Here is a 16,471-nt window from a genome sequence, read left to right as displayed (position 1 = left end):
AAATGGATAACTAATAAGAATCTGCTATATAAAAAAATAGATTAAATAAAATTCAAAAAAGGATTAAAAAAATAAAGATAAAAGGACTGCCCAGGGCTTCCCTGGTGGCGCAGTGGTTGAGAGTCCGCCTGCCGATGCAGGGGACACAGGTTCGTGCCCCGGTCCAGGAGGATCCCACATGCTTCAGAGCAGCTGGGCCCGTGAGCCATGGCCGCTGAGCCTGTGCGTCTGGAGCCTGTGCTCCGCAACGGGAGAGGCCACAACAGTGAGAGGCCCGCGTACAGCAAAGAAAAAAAAGGACTGCCCAGCCAGCTGAGCCTCTTTCTCCAGCACATGGTGGTCTGCATCCGTGGATGCCCCCCATCCCCCATTATCCACTCAGTGGTTTAGAGAGTTATCTCTTCACCGTGTCACTCTCTCCAGGGAGACTCGCGGCTGGTCTACAGCACAACATCTCCTGACAGCCCTCAGGCTGGCCCACAGGTGCTCTCAACTCGAGAATGGCACAAACGCTTCCCAAAGCAACACCACCTGAGATGAGGAAAGGACACCTGGCTTGAACAGAAGGTGTTCAAGCCAGTGTCCTAAACACTTCAACAGACACTTAGGACTCACAAGACCAGATCACACATAGTCCCAGATCCGCCGTGCTTCCTGTTGCTAACCACAAGAAGTAGCTTATGTTTGAGTATACAGCCATGATTCAGCTTTTGGGGGAAACCTTATCTATCTCAATGGTGTCTCTTAGAACTGAGAAAAATCTGATAAAAATGTCACTGACAGAGGAGGGAGAGATAGGTCCGCTGAGCAAAGGGAAATAATTTAATGCACATACCTTGGTTGCTCCATAAGCCTCTTGCCTCCTACTTGTTTAATTTTTAGGTTTTCAAATATGGTCATTAAAGACGTGTCCTGCAACCATCTGGAGAGGTCCCCATTCCTCAGCTTGCACACCCTCCCTGCTCTCTGAAACCAGCCTCCTGAGCCCCAGCGGCTGCTTCCCGGAGCTTCCTCATTCTCCAGGTTCTGCCACGCCCTCCCATGCCCAATGCCAACTAGCAATTTGTTCCATATCTGTGTTTTTCTTTAGGGGATAATAAAGGTCCGTGGTCAGACGACATAAAAAGTTGGAAGGCTGGCCTTAGGGAAATCTGCCAAGGGGCTGGATTTCACCAGAGAATGGAGGTGGGAAGATGGGAAGATGCGGGTGGCGGTGGGTGGGGGGGCATTCCCAGCAGACCAGTTTGGGGACATGGAAGTGCAGTGTGTGAACAGAGAGGCTAGGGGTCATGGGAAAGGTGGCTCTCGCCAACTGCAAAGGTTCTAGATCATGCAGGTTAATAGAGGTCATTAGAACAATAAAACTAACAACAGCTAAAACTTAGAGGCCACTTCTACGTTCAAGACACTAAGCATTTTCCAAGCACCATCTCCTGTAATCCTCCTCTCACCCAACAAGGAGGCAGGTACTATTATGATCACCATTTCACACACAAGGGAGCTAAGGATGACCAGGGGTTAAGTAACTTGCCCGAAGTCCACACCAAGTAAACACCAGAACCTAGATTTAAACCAGGGCAGTCTGATGCCAGAAGCACCCCCAGCCTTAAACAAATTTAAGCCAGAATCAGATGTATTAATTCCAGAAACAATATGGAACACAGATGTTTTCCAGGTTTCTCAAATTTAGTGTGTCCAGAAAGAAACTCCTTCTAACATGCCAGCACTCCATCTTAGCAAATGGCCCCAACACCCCTTGGTTTCCAAAGCAAACTGCAGTCATTCAGCAATATCTCACTTCTTTAAAAAAAATTTTTTTTGGCTGCATTGGGTCTCTGTTGCTGCACGCGGGCTTTCTCTAGTTGCAGCAAGCGGGGGCTACTCTTTGTTGCGGTGTGTGGCTTCTCACTGTGGTGGCTTCTCTTGTTGCGGAGCACGGGCTCTAGGCGCACAGGCTTCAGTAGCTGTGGCATGCGGGCTCAGTAGTTGTGGTGCACAGGCTTAGTTGCTCCACAGCATGTGGGATCTTCTGGGAGCAAGGATCGAACCCGTGTCCCCTGCCTTGGCAGGTGGATTCTTAACCACTGTGCCACCAGGGAAGCCCCAGCATGCCCTCACTTGATGGAAGTGCCACAGAGGACACTTTGTACCTAGCTCATCTCTTGCCCAAAGCAGATGCTCATGTTTACTGAAGGAATAAATGGCTTGGAGGTGAGAGAGGAGTGGTAAATGTTGTCCCTGCCACTAAGAAAAGACCTGGGGTAGAGCTTGGCACTGGGAATGGTCAAGAAGGCCAGATGTCAGGAATCTCGAAAGCTCTGACAGGAGGGTGAGAGAAGACCAACCCACGCCAAGGTGTCTAACTGGTTATTCCATGGTAGTAATGCCATGAAACGGGGCTAGAGAAAGGATAAAAAGAAACAGGTGTCAAGGGTAGACAGCTCTAGTTTTAGAAATGCTGCATGTGGAGTATCCAAGTAGAAAGGTCCACAGGTAGCTGAAAAACTCAGAGAAGAGAGAACTAGGGTAGAGGTAGAGGTTTTAGAATCTGTGTTAAAATCTGGGGAGTCAGGTAAAAAAAAAGAAGCCTGTAAAGAGAATAAAAAGCCAGAAACAAAGCTTGGAGAACTTAGAGATATCAGTTAGACAAAAGCTGGCACTTCAAGGAGAAAGCAGCAGTAAACAGGTAGGGGAACTAGAATCAGGCCAGTGAGCCGGCCACACGGAGCTGGACATTGTCAACCTAGCAAGTGGAGGCCCAAAGTGTTACTGAGGGCCTAGCTGGGCTGCCCGGAGGAAGTGACACTGAAGATGAGGCCAGAAAGTGACCGGAGTTATTGAACAAACAAATCGGGTGGGCAGGGCATCGAAGGGGAGAGGAATTATCTGCCCTAGACAAGTACTGTGTCAGCAGTGAGAACTGAGGACAACACAGCGGCGTGACGCAACACCACAGGCCTCCTAACCCACACCCCAGGGGCAGGGCCATCAAGGGTTTCAGACAGAGATGCATTTGGAGAGACTGCGGCACCTGTGCGCTGAGGACCAATGGGAGACTGGACAAGTCAGAATGCAGACCTGCATGGAGACTTAGAGGAACCCAAGCAAGAAGAAAGCTGTGTGGCTTGGAGGTAGTGGAAAGACATGAGGCCACCGACTAGATGGGAGGGGGTTTGGTGAGGTTAGTACCTTCAGTGTTCTCACAGATTTAATGGTCTACTCAATTGTGACGTTACTGTTAGAGGTTGATTGTTTTCCCCAGGAAGCTATTATGGACACTAAAGATGATACCCCCCAACTCTAGTTAGGACTGTGACACACGTAATCATATATATGTGCGTGACGCCTATGTGGATGTGATTATATGTGTACGTCTGCACACATGATGGTTAGAAACAGACTGTTTGGCAGTGTTAGACTAGAGCCGGATTCTGTCACCGTATCTCCCACCAGTTTTCCCACAAGCCAAAAAAGGAAGAGTCAGCAGGAAAGGGGAGGGGGAGGGAGGGGTGCACCAGAAACAGAAGGAAGCAGCAACTATGCAGCTAGTCCGAGGGAGATGTCTGGATGAGCAGCTCTGTCCAGCCCAGCCCCATGGCAGGCACACAGAGCCCTCACACAAGCCAGGGCAGCCGAGGCTGATACAATCACTCACTGAAAATCTGAGACCAAACTCCACAGCACTGCTTCCACAAGTCCCAGGCAATCTGGATTCTAAGGTGGCTCCTTACGCGTGCTCCTTCCGGGAGAGGATACTCAAACACACTGGGTCACTCACTCATTCTGTGTGGCAACTATAAAGCAGATCTCACTGTGAAGTCATAATGGCCATTATGAGACACGAGCACAGTGAGTCTGACTAACTGGCCAGGGCAACCCCTTCATGTCGGCATGGTAAAGGCAGAGAAAAGCCTAAATCCTATAGAATCTCATCAGGGTGATGCCAATTTATCAGCAACTGATTAGGCACTGGCTAGTACCAACAGTCTAGGTGATGTCTCTCCTTTTTATTATTTTGGCTGCACCTCGCGGCTTGTGGGATCTTAGTTCTCCAACCAGGGATCGAACCCCAGCCCTAGGCCGTGCAAGTGCGGAGTCCTAACAACTGGACTGCCAGGAAATTCCCTTCAAAGCTTCTTAAATGAACTTTGATGCCACTGTCACATCAACTTCCAGACCTTAGTACTTAAGAAAAATATGAACCTCTTGCTTGTTATACAAAGGAGGGTGCATGGTATAGACAGCAATGATGAGACTGGCCAAATGAGCTCCAGAGCCCTGCACAAATACTTGATCTCCATGCCTCAGTTTTATCATCTTCAATGTCAGAAAAATATCCCTTACCTTGCAGCCATGATGATGAATCAAAGGGCCCAGTAGGTTCCCAGCACCCTGGAGGCACCCCATCATCTGAGTAATTCAGCAACTATGTACAGGTGCCTACTCCAGTCAGACACTACTTCAGGGGCTAGAAATATAATGGTGAACAAGAGACACTCCTGGGGCTTCCCTGGTGGCGCACTGCTTAAGAACTGGCCTGTCAATGCAGGGGACACGGGTTCAAGCCCTGGTCCACGAAGATCTCACATGCTGTGGAACAACTAAGCCTGCAAGCCACAACAACTGAGCCCACGTGTCACAACTACTGAGGCCCGTGCGCCTAGAGCCCATGCACCACAAGAGAAGCCACTGCAATGAGAAGGCCGCGCACCGCAACGAAGAGTAGCCCCCGCTCACTGCAACTAGAGAAAGCCCGTGCGCAGCAACAAAGACCCAACACAGCCAAATATATAAATAAACAAACAAACAATTTATTTATTTATTTTAAAAAAGAGAGAGACACTCCTGGAGTATATACTCTAAGTGGAAAGACAATCAATAAATCAAGTAATAAATATGGATTACATTAGAAAAGCCAGAAACCATAGCTCTTCTTACAAGTTTGAGTGCTACTAGATGAGAGCAAAGCAAACTTTCAGCCCCAGGAAGAAGTGGAACAAATGTTTCCGGCTCTCAGCAAGGCTTAATTCATTTCCAGAAAAGACTTGGCAGGATGTGGCTAATCACTCCTGCTTAGGCTTAGAGGAAGCTGACAAGCCAGCACAGAGGCAGTGGGGCAACCCTCTCCCAGTTATTTATTCCTAAAGGAGGCTCAGCAGCCTCGACCACCAATCTCCCCTGAGGTTTTTGCAGTGACTAGACTAGATCTGGCAAAAACAGAAAGCAGCTGACTAAGCTGAGAGACACTAACTGGGTCTTTCACACATTAATCTTATGACCCTGATGAAGCAGTCAGTCTCAGAAGCCTGAAAGGGGCACCAGAGCCAAGGAGACTTCACACCTGCTCAGTGATTTGTCACTCAGGGAAGTTCATTCCTCTTCTCCAAACAAAGGACCCATCAAGGATTGCCTTTTGCTTCTACTAGAGAAAAAGAACAGCTCTTTGGGCATAGCGATGTTCTACTTTTGTTTGCAATTCAGGCCTTGAGGTACAAGGCTCCAGAATTAAGAATGAACCTCAGCTTTTTGAAAATGATGAAAAAAAAAATCCACAGTAAAAAGAGTATTATTCAGCCTTAAAAAGAAAATTCTGATACCTGCTGCAACATGGATGAACCCTGAAGACATTATGCTCAGTGAAATAAGACACAAAAGGGCAAATATCACATAATTCCTCTCATGTGAAGTCCCAAGACATCAAATTCAGAGACAGAAGTAGAATGGTGATTGCCAGGGACTAGGGGAAGGGCAAACAGGGAGTTATCCTTTAATGAATACAGAGTTTCTGTCTGGGAAGATGAAAAAAGTTCTGGAGGTAGATGGTGATGGTTGCACAACAATGTGAATTTACTTAATGCCACTGAACACCTAAAAGTGGCTATAAATCGTCTATTTTACGTTATGTATATTTTACCACAACAAAAAAATTAAAAATAAACTTCACCTGATGCTTTTTTCCTAGATAGTTTAAATAAGATTTAGTCAAGTATTCAGAAACACTCTGCAGTGGGTACAGCCCCAGAAACCCCTGTAAGGAGCTCACCTGTATTGGGACTCTCAGTCTCCCCCATGTCCTGGGATCTGCGGGACACACCTACGACTCCAACACAGCCACAGAGGACCTCGGCTCATTCTTTACCCGGTGATGCTGTTCTTAGAAATTTCTCCACAGCTTCACATGCAGGATTATGACAAATTCCCCCCAAATACTAGGTTGACCCTTTTGTCAATGAAACCCCTGGAGCCTGGGCGGGGAGGGTGGAGGGGTGCAGGCGGGAAGGGCACCTTACTTCTCTCACGGCCACGTCTGATGAGGCTGTATCAGTGATTGATTTGGAGGATTTTCACAACTGGGAGGGGTATTAATAGACACCAAATTCAACCAACTAATTTTGGCAGCTCAGAAGCTGCCTACTTGGTCCTTTGTACAAGGGTTTCTCTGGCATAGCACAGAAGCAAAGCCGAGTGGCCTCTCCACCTCTCCGACCCCTAACTTCTAATTTTCTTTCAGTCACAGTGGTCTGAGCTCTGGAGGGGGCTGGAGATACAAACAAGGCAATTGCTGGGGGCCAGGAGCAAGGGTAATATAATGAAGGAAACCTAAGATTTCCACCAGAGGTTGAAAAGATACCAAAGGCCAAGGGGACAAATTGACCTCAGGTGCTGAGGCCATTAACAACCTCCAACTCTAAAACTCACAGGAGGCAGGCATGCTGGGCCTGTGTGGATGGCACACAAGCACAAAGCTAGGAATCTTAGCTGCTTCTACTGAATCATGAACGTGGGCTGGGGTGGGGTGGGGTGTATGTGTGTGGAGTAAACCAAGAGCCACAAAACAGAGCTGACGTGCAGACTGTACTGGTGGTAGCAGCGGGGAGGCAGAAGCTTATAAATGCTGGTATACCTACAGCGAAGGGCAGCCCAGCAGCGCCCCATACAGGGAATTCCCTCATCTGCGTAAGAGGGGAGCTGGTCTCAAATAGCGCTGCCCCCAGGGCTCCGTAGCACAAGGCACAGCCTTCCATTCAGGCAGTTGCACAAGTGCGCTGGCTAATGAATGGATGCATGCAGTCACCAAATGGCTAGCCAAACCCAATTCTCTGAAGACATTAATCTTGGCAGTGAAATCCAGATCCTCTTCAACTCTCTCCCTAGAAAGTAAAATATTAAGTCAATGGTCCTCGGCTCCCAGGACAGCAAGCACCTATTATAAAGGGAATGTTGGGAATGTTCTAAGAGAAAAAGCAGGAAAGCAGTAGGAAGAACATTAAGTGGGCCAGAGGAAGTTAAAAGCTTCACGTGGCAGCTCAAAAAAATCTGCCAGTCTCCAAGAGGCCCAAGAATATTGCAAATGTTCCAAAATGGTCGAACCCGTTGCCTTCACGTGTATAGGCAACAACTCACCTGTCTGGCCTCATTTGTAGTTACAGACGTATGTTTTCCTAAAAATCACCAAACGACACAAAAAGTCCACAGGGTTTATGGGAAAAAGTGGAATTAGGGGTATAACACCCAAAAACTTAAGACGGTAAACTTACACACACACAGTAAGAAGCTAACAAACACCTAACAAAAACCGCAGCACAGTCTGACAAATTAAATGGTTAAGAAATGCACACATACTACAACAACTATGGCACTTAACCAGGTCTGCAGCTCACGAGTTAACGGGAAACAGGGTGAGCGTTGACACAACAGACGTGCACAGGGCGTGGCTCATGGCGCACAGTCAACTGAGATAGCTGGTGGAGGTCTGAAGTGTATATGGTCTATGTGGCTTGGTTCAGCTGAGTTCAATTTTCTGTTTACCTATTACCCATAGATGAAATTATGCACACTAAACTCAATATTCCCATTATATTCAACTTGTTTCCTAAAGTATCAATCCCGCTGGAACAAATCCATGCTTCCAAACAAGTGTTTAAAGCAGAACTGACTGTACCTTACTTCAGGTACCCTGGATGTCAGTATCCACTCCATGCTCTTTCCTATCGCAGTGCCATAATTTGATACATGCTGTTGCCTTGCCTGCAAAGGTTCCCCTACCCCCATTCCACTTTGGGGAACTCCTCATTGTTCAAGGCCTACCTCAAAGAAATGTTACTTACATTTCTCTCACTCCTGACCCTAAATTTCTTGTAGTGTACAAGTATGCTAAACATAACTCTATGTCAAATACTGATCAGGGCATGCCTTCTTCTTTGCACACCACTTGGCACAAACATGGCGAAAAATAATGATTTTTTCCATTGAAATTAAATTATCAAGCTCATTAGATGCTTGAAAGAGATGGCAGATACTTAGAAAAGATAGCAAAGTGTTTTTGAGAGGGGGGGAAAAAAAGGATGACTTTCAGAGATGAGAAAACTGGAGCCTGACATTGCAAGTAAAAATACAGTCACCATCAGGAAACAAAGGGAGACTTAAAAACAGATGATCATCATGGCATTTTCAACTTGGAAAAAGAGACCAGAGCAAAAAGTTCTTAAATATTAGTTAAGAACTGAAAAATATCAAGAAGGTGCTTACAAAGAAAGCAAATTTTATACCGGTCTGCTATAGCAAGCAGGAGAATTTAGCAACAGTTTGGCTGAAATAAGAGGTGAGGTGCAGCAGACAGACAAACATCCAGGTCCTAAGACCACCTCCTTTGGTTGGGGGTTGGGGGGACTCACAAAAAATAACTAGAGTCTTCAGGAATACAATACAGTCACTGAAAATTCAGCTTCTTGAGAATATTTATAATCAGACCCTTCCTGGGTAAACGTTACTTGAAAAAGAAACATAAAAATAAAGACAATATCACCCACTTTTAAGTTTTATTTTCACTATTTAAAGCTACTAGAAACACCAGCCCTGTGCTTTCCCACCACAGAAAAATGTGAAAGACATAACAAAGTCCAGCAAAAGGAACAAAGACAACGGAATCTGAGATCCAGATGCTAGGTCTCTTCTTACTAACTGTGTGACCTTGGGCAAGTGACTCTGCCCTTCCTGTGCTTCAGGACACATAAAATGGAACTAACCACAACTACCTGGCAGGGTGGATTTGCAAGTGGTAGAGACTACTAAACAGTAGACGTGATATCACAAACCTAGAGTAACCCTTACAGACAACTGAGTTGCATTCCTAAAATCAGAAATTATGATTCCAAAACAAAAAGGCATTAGCAGATAATAATGCCATTTAGCAGACATCCTTTCATTTGAAATTTGTGTATGTCCAGTAAATCTAAATATATATATAGCAAGCTAATTTACTCAGCTATCTGGAGGTACATTCTACAGTTAATGTACCCTACTGGATACACCAGGAAACCATGTGGTTTCAAAAGAATACAGGAAGGCCTGATGGTCACAATTTCTCTTTTGCACCAGCAGGCTACTGATAATACTCATTCTGAAATGTTTCTAGGCCTCTCCTACTCTGCATGACGTGGTATTCAATAAACATGCCAATTCTTATTTATGCCGGGGGGAAAAAAAATGCTTCCAAAGTAGATTCCATAACCCTATAGTGGCACCCTCCATCTTAACCTCATGTTTTTCTCACACTTGAACTGTGACCGTATGTCTTCTCACACTTGAGTAAGTCAGCATCTGTGCTCTGGGCCTTCCTCCTCAGAGAGGAAACCTCGAAATGCCTCGCTCTAAAATTCCCAAAGTCCTGCTGGGAAACAAGCTATTTAGAAAGATAAGTTAGAAGAGCACATATGTGAATTAGATCTCAATAACAGAGTCAACCCTGTAATATTCTACAGGAGCCACCTTATCCCTCAAAAATTCCTAATTTGGGGACGGTGAGAGATGTACATAAATCATTCCAAAATGAGACATGGATAACATATACACAAGAACATACAAAGCCATTTTTATACAGCATACAAACCAATTACCTTGTGCACATATTTTCATTGAGTAGTACCCTAAAACGTTTCCAAAAATTGGCAGGGGTATAAAGTACCGGATATGGACTTTGCTAAGAGCTTTTTAGTAAAGAGCCAGTGAAGAACTACCATGACTGGCAATCGCCGTTATCAAGTTCAGTGACTAGTCACTACCCTGGTCCAGGCTATCCTTTTTTTTTTTTTTTGCTGTACGCGGGCCTCTCACTGGTATGGCCTCTCCCGTTGCGGAGCACAGGCTCCAGACGCGCAGGCTCAGCGGCCATGGCTCACGGGCCCAGCCGCTCCGCGGCATGTGGGATCTTCCCGGACCGGGGCACGAACCTTAGTCCCCTGCATCGGCAGGCGGACTCTCAACCACTGCGCCACCAGGGAAGCCCCAGCCTATCCTTTTCTCTCTTCCTAACTGGTCCTGAAGCCACTAGTTTTGTCCACTTTTCTAACCATCCTTCTCATAGCACAGTGATTTTTCTAAAACGCAAACCTAACCCTGTGAACTTCCCTGCTTAGCACTCAATTTAGTGATTTCCCACCTGGCCTTAAGATAATTTCTGAACTCCTTATTGTGGAGGCACACCGGAGACCTTTTGTGATCTAGTTCCTGCTTACCTCTCCAGTCCCACCTTTCTACCATTTATATTTCAACCTCAGGGAATGTCTCTCACTCTCTCCACTCTGGCTCCTGGGCCTGTACCATGCCTATTTTTGTGAAAGCAGAAAGCTTGGCATGCAGAAGACCTCAAAATGTGATGACTTAAAAAATTAACGTCCGCATTCTCAAGGGGGCGAAAAAAAGCCCCCTCTTTTTATGTACAAAGCATAAACATGCATATAGCACATAAAAAGGGCATACAGTGTGAAAGCAGCATTAAAATTTCCTGGAGTGGGCAATCAGGAAAACAACGTGTAAAAAAGCTCGGGTGTGAGGGGGGAGGGGCGGAGTCGTCGTTGTAAAAAGGTTTATAAATATTGGATTACAGCAAGATGTGAGTCAAAGTTGGAAACTCAAGTTCACGCAATACAGAAGCCAGCTACACATCTTTCTACTTGAATATTCCCATTTCACCTCAAACTCATACACAAAACTACCCAGTATGTCCCCCCATCCATCAAAAAACAAACCACCAGAAAGACAAAGCCAAACGATTCCCTTCAACGTTTCTGCCTCTCATTAGCAAACTCCAGGTCACTGAATTCAAAAGGCTAGCTCTGCAGTCAGGGAACCGAGGCTGTGACCTTGGGGAGACCACCTCGGTCTCCCCGGCCACTCAGGCAGCCTCAGCGAATGCAGGACCGCAGAGCTGAGACCCCACGTGTGGCTCCGAGAACGTGGCGCAGAAGCACAAGGTAGGTATGGCCGTGACCGTCGATGGGAAGGGACTGGAGTTACACAAAAGCCAAAACCTCACAAAAACCTCTACCAAGGCTCTGAACTCTCCCCTTCTCCCTCGACGGATCAAAGGGTGGAAAGTGGCGTCCACTGAGTCCTGTGCTTCAGGCACCTGTCTCCAGGCGCCCGCGGGGGTCTCGGCCGCAGGCCTCGGCGGCCACGCGCCCAACCAACGCCCGGAAGCCGAGGACCTGCTGAGCTCTGCCCCCGGCGGGCGCCCCAGCCCCGTCCAAGCCCGGAGGAGACTCCGCCCGGACGCCCGCGCCGACTAGCAGGCCCGCGATGGCGGAGCGGCTGCGCGAGCACACAAAGGCGGCGGTCTCGGTGGGGACCAAACCCTCGCCCGGTCTTCCCGAACGCTGGTGCACGCCCGCGCCCCGCGCCCCGCCCGGCCCTCCGAGTGACCTTGGGCGCGTCCCTCCCCACCCAGCCTCAGTTTCCCCGGCGACGCTAACACGAGGCGCCGCGGCCTGCCCAGGCGGCCGACACCCGCGGCGGGACCTCCCCACTTCCGTCCCCGCGCCGAGCTGGGCTTGCGCGGAGAGCGGGGTGGGAGGGCAGGGGAACCGGCCCGCGGGCCCGGGGAGGCCCGGTCGGAGATCGGGGACCGAGCGTGGTCGGCCGCGCCACGGCGGCTCCTTGGGCCGCGGCGCCGAGGCCTCCGCAGGCCGCGAAGCCGCCCGAACCCCAAATCCGCCCGACCCTGCCTTGCCGCCCCCTCCCCGCAAAGCCTGGCCCTGCCTGGCGCTGGTGGGACTCGGCAGACGCGGCGGTCGACGAACCCAAGCGAGGAAAGACCTTTGGAAGCCGCTGAGAAGCCCTCAACAAGAAACCGCCGCCTCAACAGCGACCCACTTCCGCTCCGTAGACCTCGGCTCCGCCCCCCGCGCGTCCCTATTGGCCACCGCTGTCCCTACTCCCGTGGTCGGCCGGTCGAGGAGGTATATTTTCAATCTTATTGGATAAGAAACCATCTATTACCACTTTGAAATGGGCCTCCTTCCGGCTCCGCCCACGCTCGCGAGCGCAAGTTCCTTCCTTCCCGCGAGAGAGCGGTCGGCGCCCCTCGGCCCGCAAGGCCTCCCGGGAGTCGTGGTCTGGGCTCCGGCTGCCCTGCTCGCGGCGCGGAGCCGGACGCGCTTCTCCCAGCCTGTTTTCTGGGGTCTCTACTATCGGTCTGGATCTGCAGGTCCTCCGGGCGGCCACGCCCCCCGACGTGCCAGGCCCTGGGCCTGCGCCTGGTCCCTGCGATCCCGGGCTCTGCCAGGCTGTTGGTGGAGACGCGAGGGAAGCACAGCCCGGCCCATCTTCGGGATCCCAGAGGAGGCACTCAACCAGGACGTCTGGGAGAGCTCTCCGGAGGAAACGAGCTGCGAACTGAAAGGACTAGAATGGAGGAGAGAGTTCCAGGAAGAGGGAGCCTGGATGGGGAAAGGTGGGCTAGCATGTCCAGAAAACTGGACGCTGCCCAGTGCGCCACGGGTTCAGAGGTTGGGAGAGGTGGGGGTCGGGGAAGGCACGAGTCAGACCTTGGAGGGCCCACATGCCAGGCTAAGAGTTTGGATTATCCCGAAGACAACAGGTGTCAGGAAGGGAAGGACTGAACCCGTGGAGTACTCTTCTCGCCCAGGTCCGGTCCAGCCCGGTCCTGGGAAAAGGGCCATGGCCCAGGCAAAAGCCTGGAGGTCTCTGGGGCATCTGGTGCAACTCCCAGAATCAAGAAGAGAGTGTGGGCCCTGGATCCCTCCTGCCTGAGATTGAATCCCAGCTCCATGGTTCAGGCAAGTCTCACGGTTCCCTGGCCTGTAGCATGGAGGTAATAGCAGTACCTATCTCGGGGAAGGTGGGAGTCGGGAGGACGCAACACTGAACACAGGTGCATGCCAGCCCTGGGTGGGGCTGCATATCAGAATTGGGATTGGAGAATCTGGTGGCGGGTTCCTTGAGTTCAGCTCTCAGAACTGGACTTGAGCATGGATTTGGCAACCAGAAAAGAGAGCCCAGCTTGTCTCTCTTGTTCTGAGAATAACCAGGTCGTCCCAGCAGGCCACCCTGGACATGCCCACACTGTGGCCAGGTGGAGAACAAGAGGCCACCTGAGGTCCAGGCTCTAAACTGGTGCCCAGCCAGCCCTGCTGAACCTTACTGGCCAAAGCAAGTCAGCCCAGATTCAAGGACTGGGGGAAATAGACTCTGCCTATTTCCTACTCTGTTCCTTGCCTTGGCAGGGGTCACAAGGCAAGGAGCATGGATACTGGGAGACATTGTTGCCATCAGTTTACCACACAAGGCTGGCCCTCAGCCCATAAACTCAGGGGATGGCCCAAGACCTGACCCTACTGGGGTTTGTATGGAGCCGAAGCCCCAGGTGCTCTCAAGGCAGCTCTGAGCAGCTGCCCAGTCCAGGAGGGCAGGTGGGGACCCTGTGGATTGCCAACCAGCATTACTCCTAATAGCACCCTGAGTCTGTTGGGCCACCACCTGTCCCCTCTGCTCCAGAGGCCAGTCTGATAGGTGAAGGGTAATTCTCTCCCTCTGCTACAGTGCTTGCTTCGGCCCCCATGTGCTGCAAGGGCCCCCATGCAGACCTTCCCCCACTACAGGAACTGGTTCAGCAGAGCATGTTCAATCCAGGCCAGTGAGACTGGAGCACAAGGCTTGGAGGACAGAGAGGTTTTCCTCCTACAAGAACTACCAGGGAGAGATGGCCCTTCTTCCTCCAGACATGTGAGGTTGGAACTGCTACCAGATTGGAGCCAGAGCTCCTTGGATCAGGCATGTCCTGAAGTCTACCCTATTTTGGATTGCTAGTTATAGAAGCTAATAATTCCCCTTTTGAAGCCTTCAGAGCTCCTGAGAGCCTCTCTTGGGACAGGTCATCATCAACGTATTCCCTCGATATCAAATGAAATGGGTTTGAATAACAACATAGGATGTAAGAAATGCCATGTTTTTTTTTTTTTAATGAAATTTAATCTGCTCCCAGCTCTAATTTTACAGGGGGGTGGGAAATTCCTCTTTCTACCAACCTCAGTTGTGGGGAAGTCCTGGGGTTCTGACACAGTTCAGAGTATTGGGGGAGAATGCTGGTCTTTAGTCTGTTCTTATCTCTTTGAGATGTCCACCCTCTTAGTCTGAATGTGCCCGGGGGTCCAGCCTACCCCCTCTGCAGACCCAAGGAGGATGTAGGGTGTGGGGGTCTCTCCTAGACATCTATCCACCTGGCAGTTTCCAGCCCCTCTCTTACTGCCTTGCACCCCATGGGCTTGCCCATTCTCTCTCCTGGGAGCTGCAGCATACTGTGCTTTATTCACCAGCAGGCTTTCACTCAGCCAGCCTGTCCTCAGAGCCATGCACCTCCAGTCCAGTGATGGGTCTGAGGACCCAGGGGAATCACTCCATTCCTGTACAGGCCCTGGGCCAGCTCCTGCCCAGTGGCTCTAACCTCGTTCCTTCAGTGATGCTGGAGAAGGCTGGGCAGTGCTCTAAAGGCATCCAGGCTTAGCTTTGGGTCCTGGCTCTCCCGGCAGGTCATTTCACCTCTCAGCACCAGTGGCCTCATCAGCAGACGGGGAGTGGGGGACAGTTCCTACATCCCCGGCCAGCTCCCCCCCATCGCCGTGAGGTTTGGGAGATAAGGCCGAGAAGGGCCAGTTCCCAGCGGCTCAAGATCCTGGCGACTTCTACTAATTCGCACAAGCACAATCACATTCTCAGTCTTGGGGGTTCCCGGATTAAGCCACCCGACTCCGGGCAGAGAATGGGGATTCCAGCTTTCCACAAGCAGAACAGGCTCTGGGAACTCCTATGGGGGGGCATGGGCAGGAATGCCTAGCGCTAGGCCGTAGGAAGGGCTAGAATCTGGGTTAGGGTGGCCGTGTTTAGCACATAAGATACAAGACGCCCAAATAAATTTGAATTCCAGCGGATCCTTCTGTTAGCATTAGCTTGTCCCACGCAATGACTGGCATTTTATTTGGCAACCCTGCTATGGGCGGGAGGAGCCTGGGGCGGAGTGGGGCGGGGGGCGCGGCCAAGGAAGGGGAGGTGCACACCGCCGCCCAGGCTTTTTTCGGGCGAGGGTCTCGGGGTCCCGGGGCGGGCCGCCCAGCTCAGACGGCCCCCAGGCAGCGAGCGGGCCCACGTGCCGAGCCTCCCCGCTGCATCGCCCGCAGCCTGCGCTCCCGGCTCTGCTGCAGCTCCAGCCTGTGCCGCGCCTCCAGCTGCGCCTGCGGGCGGGCGGTGGAGGTCGGCGCGGGGCAGGCCCGTCCCCCACCGCGGCTTCCCCGTCCCCCCACACCGCGCCCCGCCCCCCGCTACCTCCAGCGCCTGCGCTGCGCACCCTCGCGCCCGCCCCCGGGGCTCACCTGCTGCTTGGGGCGAGCTGCCCGCGGCGCTGGCACGTGCAGCAGTGCCTCCTGCCCGCGGCGCTCGGCCGCCTTCTCCCGGATCCTGCGCTGCAGCTCCAGCACCCGCTCGTCCTGGGAGGGCGCTCCCGCGGCCGCCGACTGCGCCTTCTTTTCCTCCCACCTGGGCGGGCGGCGGGGCTGGCTTAGGAGAACCCCACCGCGGGTTGACTCCAGGGATTTAGGTGCAGGGGGAGAGGCCCCCCGAGGACCGCTCGGGGCGGGGTTCCCCCCAGCGCCTCTTCCTTTTTGCTCCTTGTATTTCACAGTTTAAAAAGTATTCCATAGAGGGCTTCCCTGGTGGCGCAGTGGTTGAGAGTCCGCCTGCTGATGCAGGGGACACGGGTTCGTGACCCGGTCCGGGAGGATCCCACATGCCGCGGAGCAGCTGGGCCCGTGAGCCTTGGCCGCTGAGCCTGTGCGTCCGGAGCCTGTGCTCCGCAACGGGAGAGGCCACAACAGTGAGAGGCCCGCGTACCAAAAAAAAAAAAAAAAAAAAAAAAAAAGTATTCCAGAGGTATTAACTATCTTGGTATTGGGGATAAAAAAAGAGAACGCCCTTTCATCTTGCCCTCCCCTTGCCACTCTTGCCTAGAGATAGCCACGGCTAATATTCTGCTATCTTTGCAGATCTCTTCCATACTTGGCCAGAAGGGGCCGGAAAAGTCACCACAGTGTTTCTAACAAAGAGGGGTGCGTGTGTCCACGTGCTTTCCATTAAAAGAGAGGAGAGATGTTTAACAACCAAATTCGATGTGTGAACCCCAACT

General features: G+C 51.1%; 2 protein-coding genes across 4 annotated transcripts in view; both read right to left on the bottom strand.

The window, feature by feature from the left end:
• The window catches only part of RNF4 (ring finger protein 4), a 42,992-nt gene extending 30,821 nt beyond the window's left edge, over positions 1-12,171 (bottom strand). The window contains exon 1 of one of the 3 annotated variants that reach the window (XM_082633025.1): positions 12,037-12,171. The gene's annotated coding sequence lies outside the window, so the exon portion shown is untranslated. Of the gene's footprint in view, positions 1-4,344; positions 4,444-12,036 lie in introns of those variants that run through there. The other 2 variants (XM_082633026.1, XM_082633024.1) reach the window with 2 other exon arrangements.
• A 549-nt stretch (positions 12,172-12,720) lies between these two features.
• CFAP99 (cilia and flagella associated protein 99) overlaps positions 12,721-16,471 on the bottom strand; it is a 43,133-nt gene continuing 39,382 nt past the window's right edge. Inside the window, exons 15-16 of the mRNA XM_082609707.1 lie at positions 15,663-15,825; positions 12,721-15,524 (exon numbers count right to left, since the gene is read on the bottom strand). Coding sequence (XP_082465833.1) covers positions 15,408-15,524; positions 15,663-15,825 — 280 coding nt within the window. The 3' untranslated portion in view covers positions 12,721-15,407. The remainder of the gene's footprint in view (positions 15,525-15,662; positions 15,826-16,471) is intronic.

Source organism: Mesoplodon mirus, assembly GCF_964341445.2.
Source record: "Mesoplodon mirus genome assembly, chromosome: 2".
NCBI lineage: Eukaryota > Metazoa > Chordata > Mammalia > Artiodactyla > Ziphiidae > Mesoplodon > Mesoplodon mirus.
The sequence above is the reverse complement of the archived record's forward strand: the minus strand, read 5'-3'. Positions and strand labels throughout refer to the sequence as shown.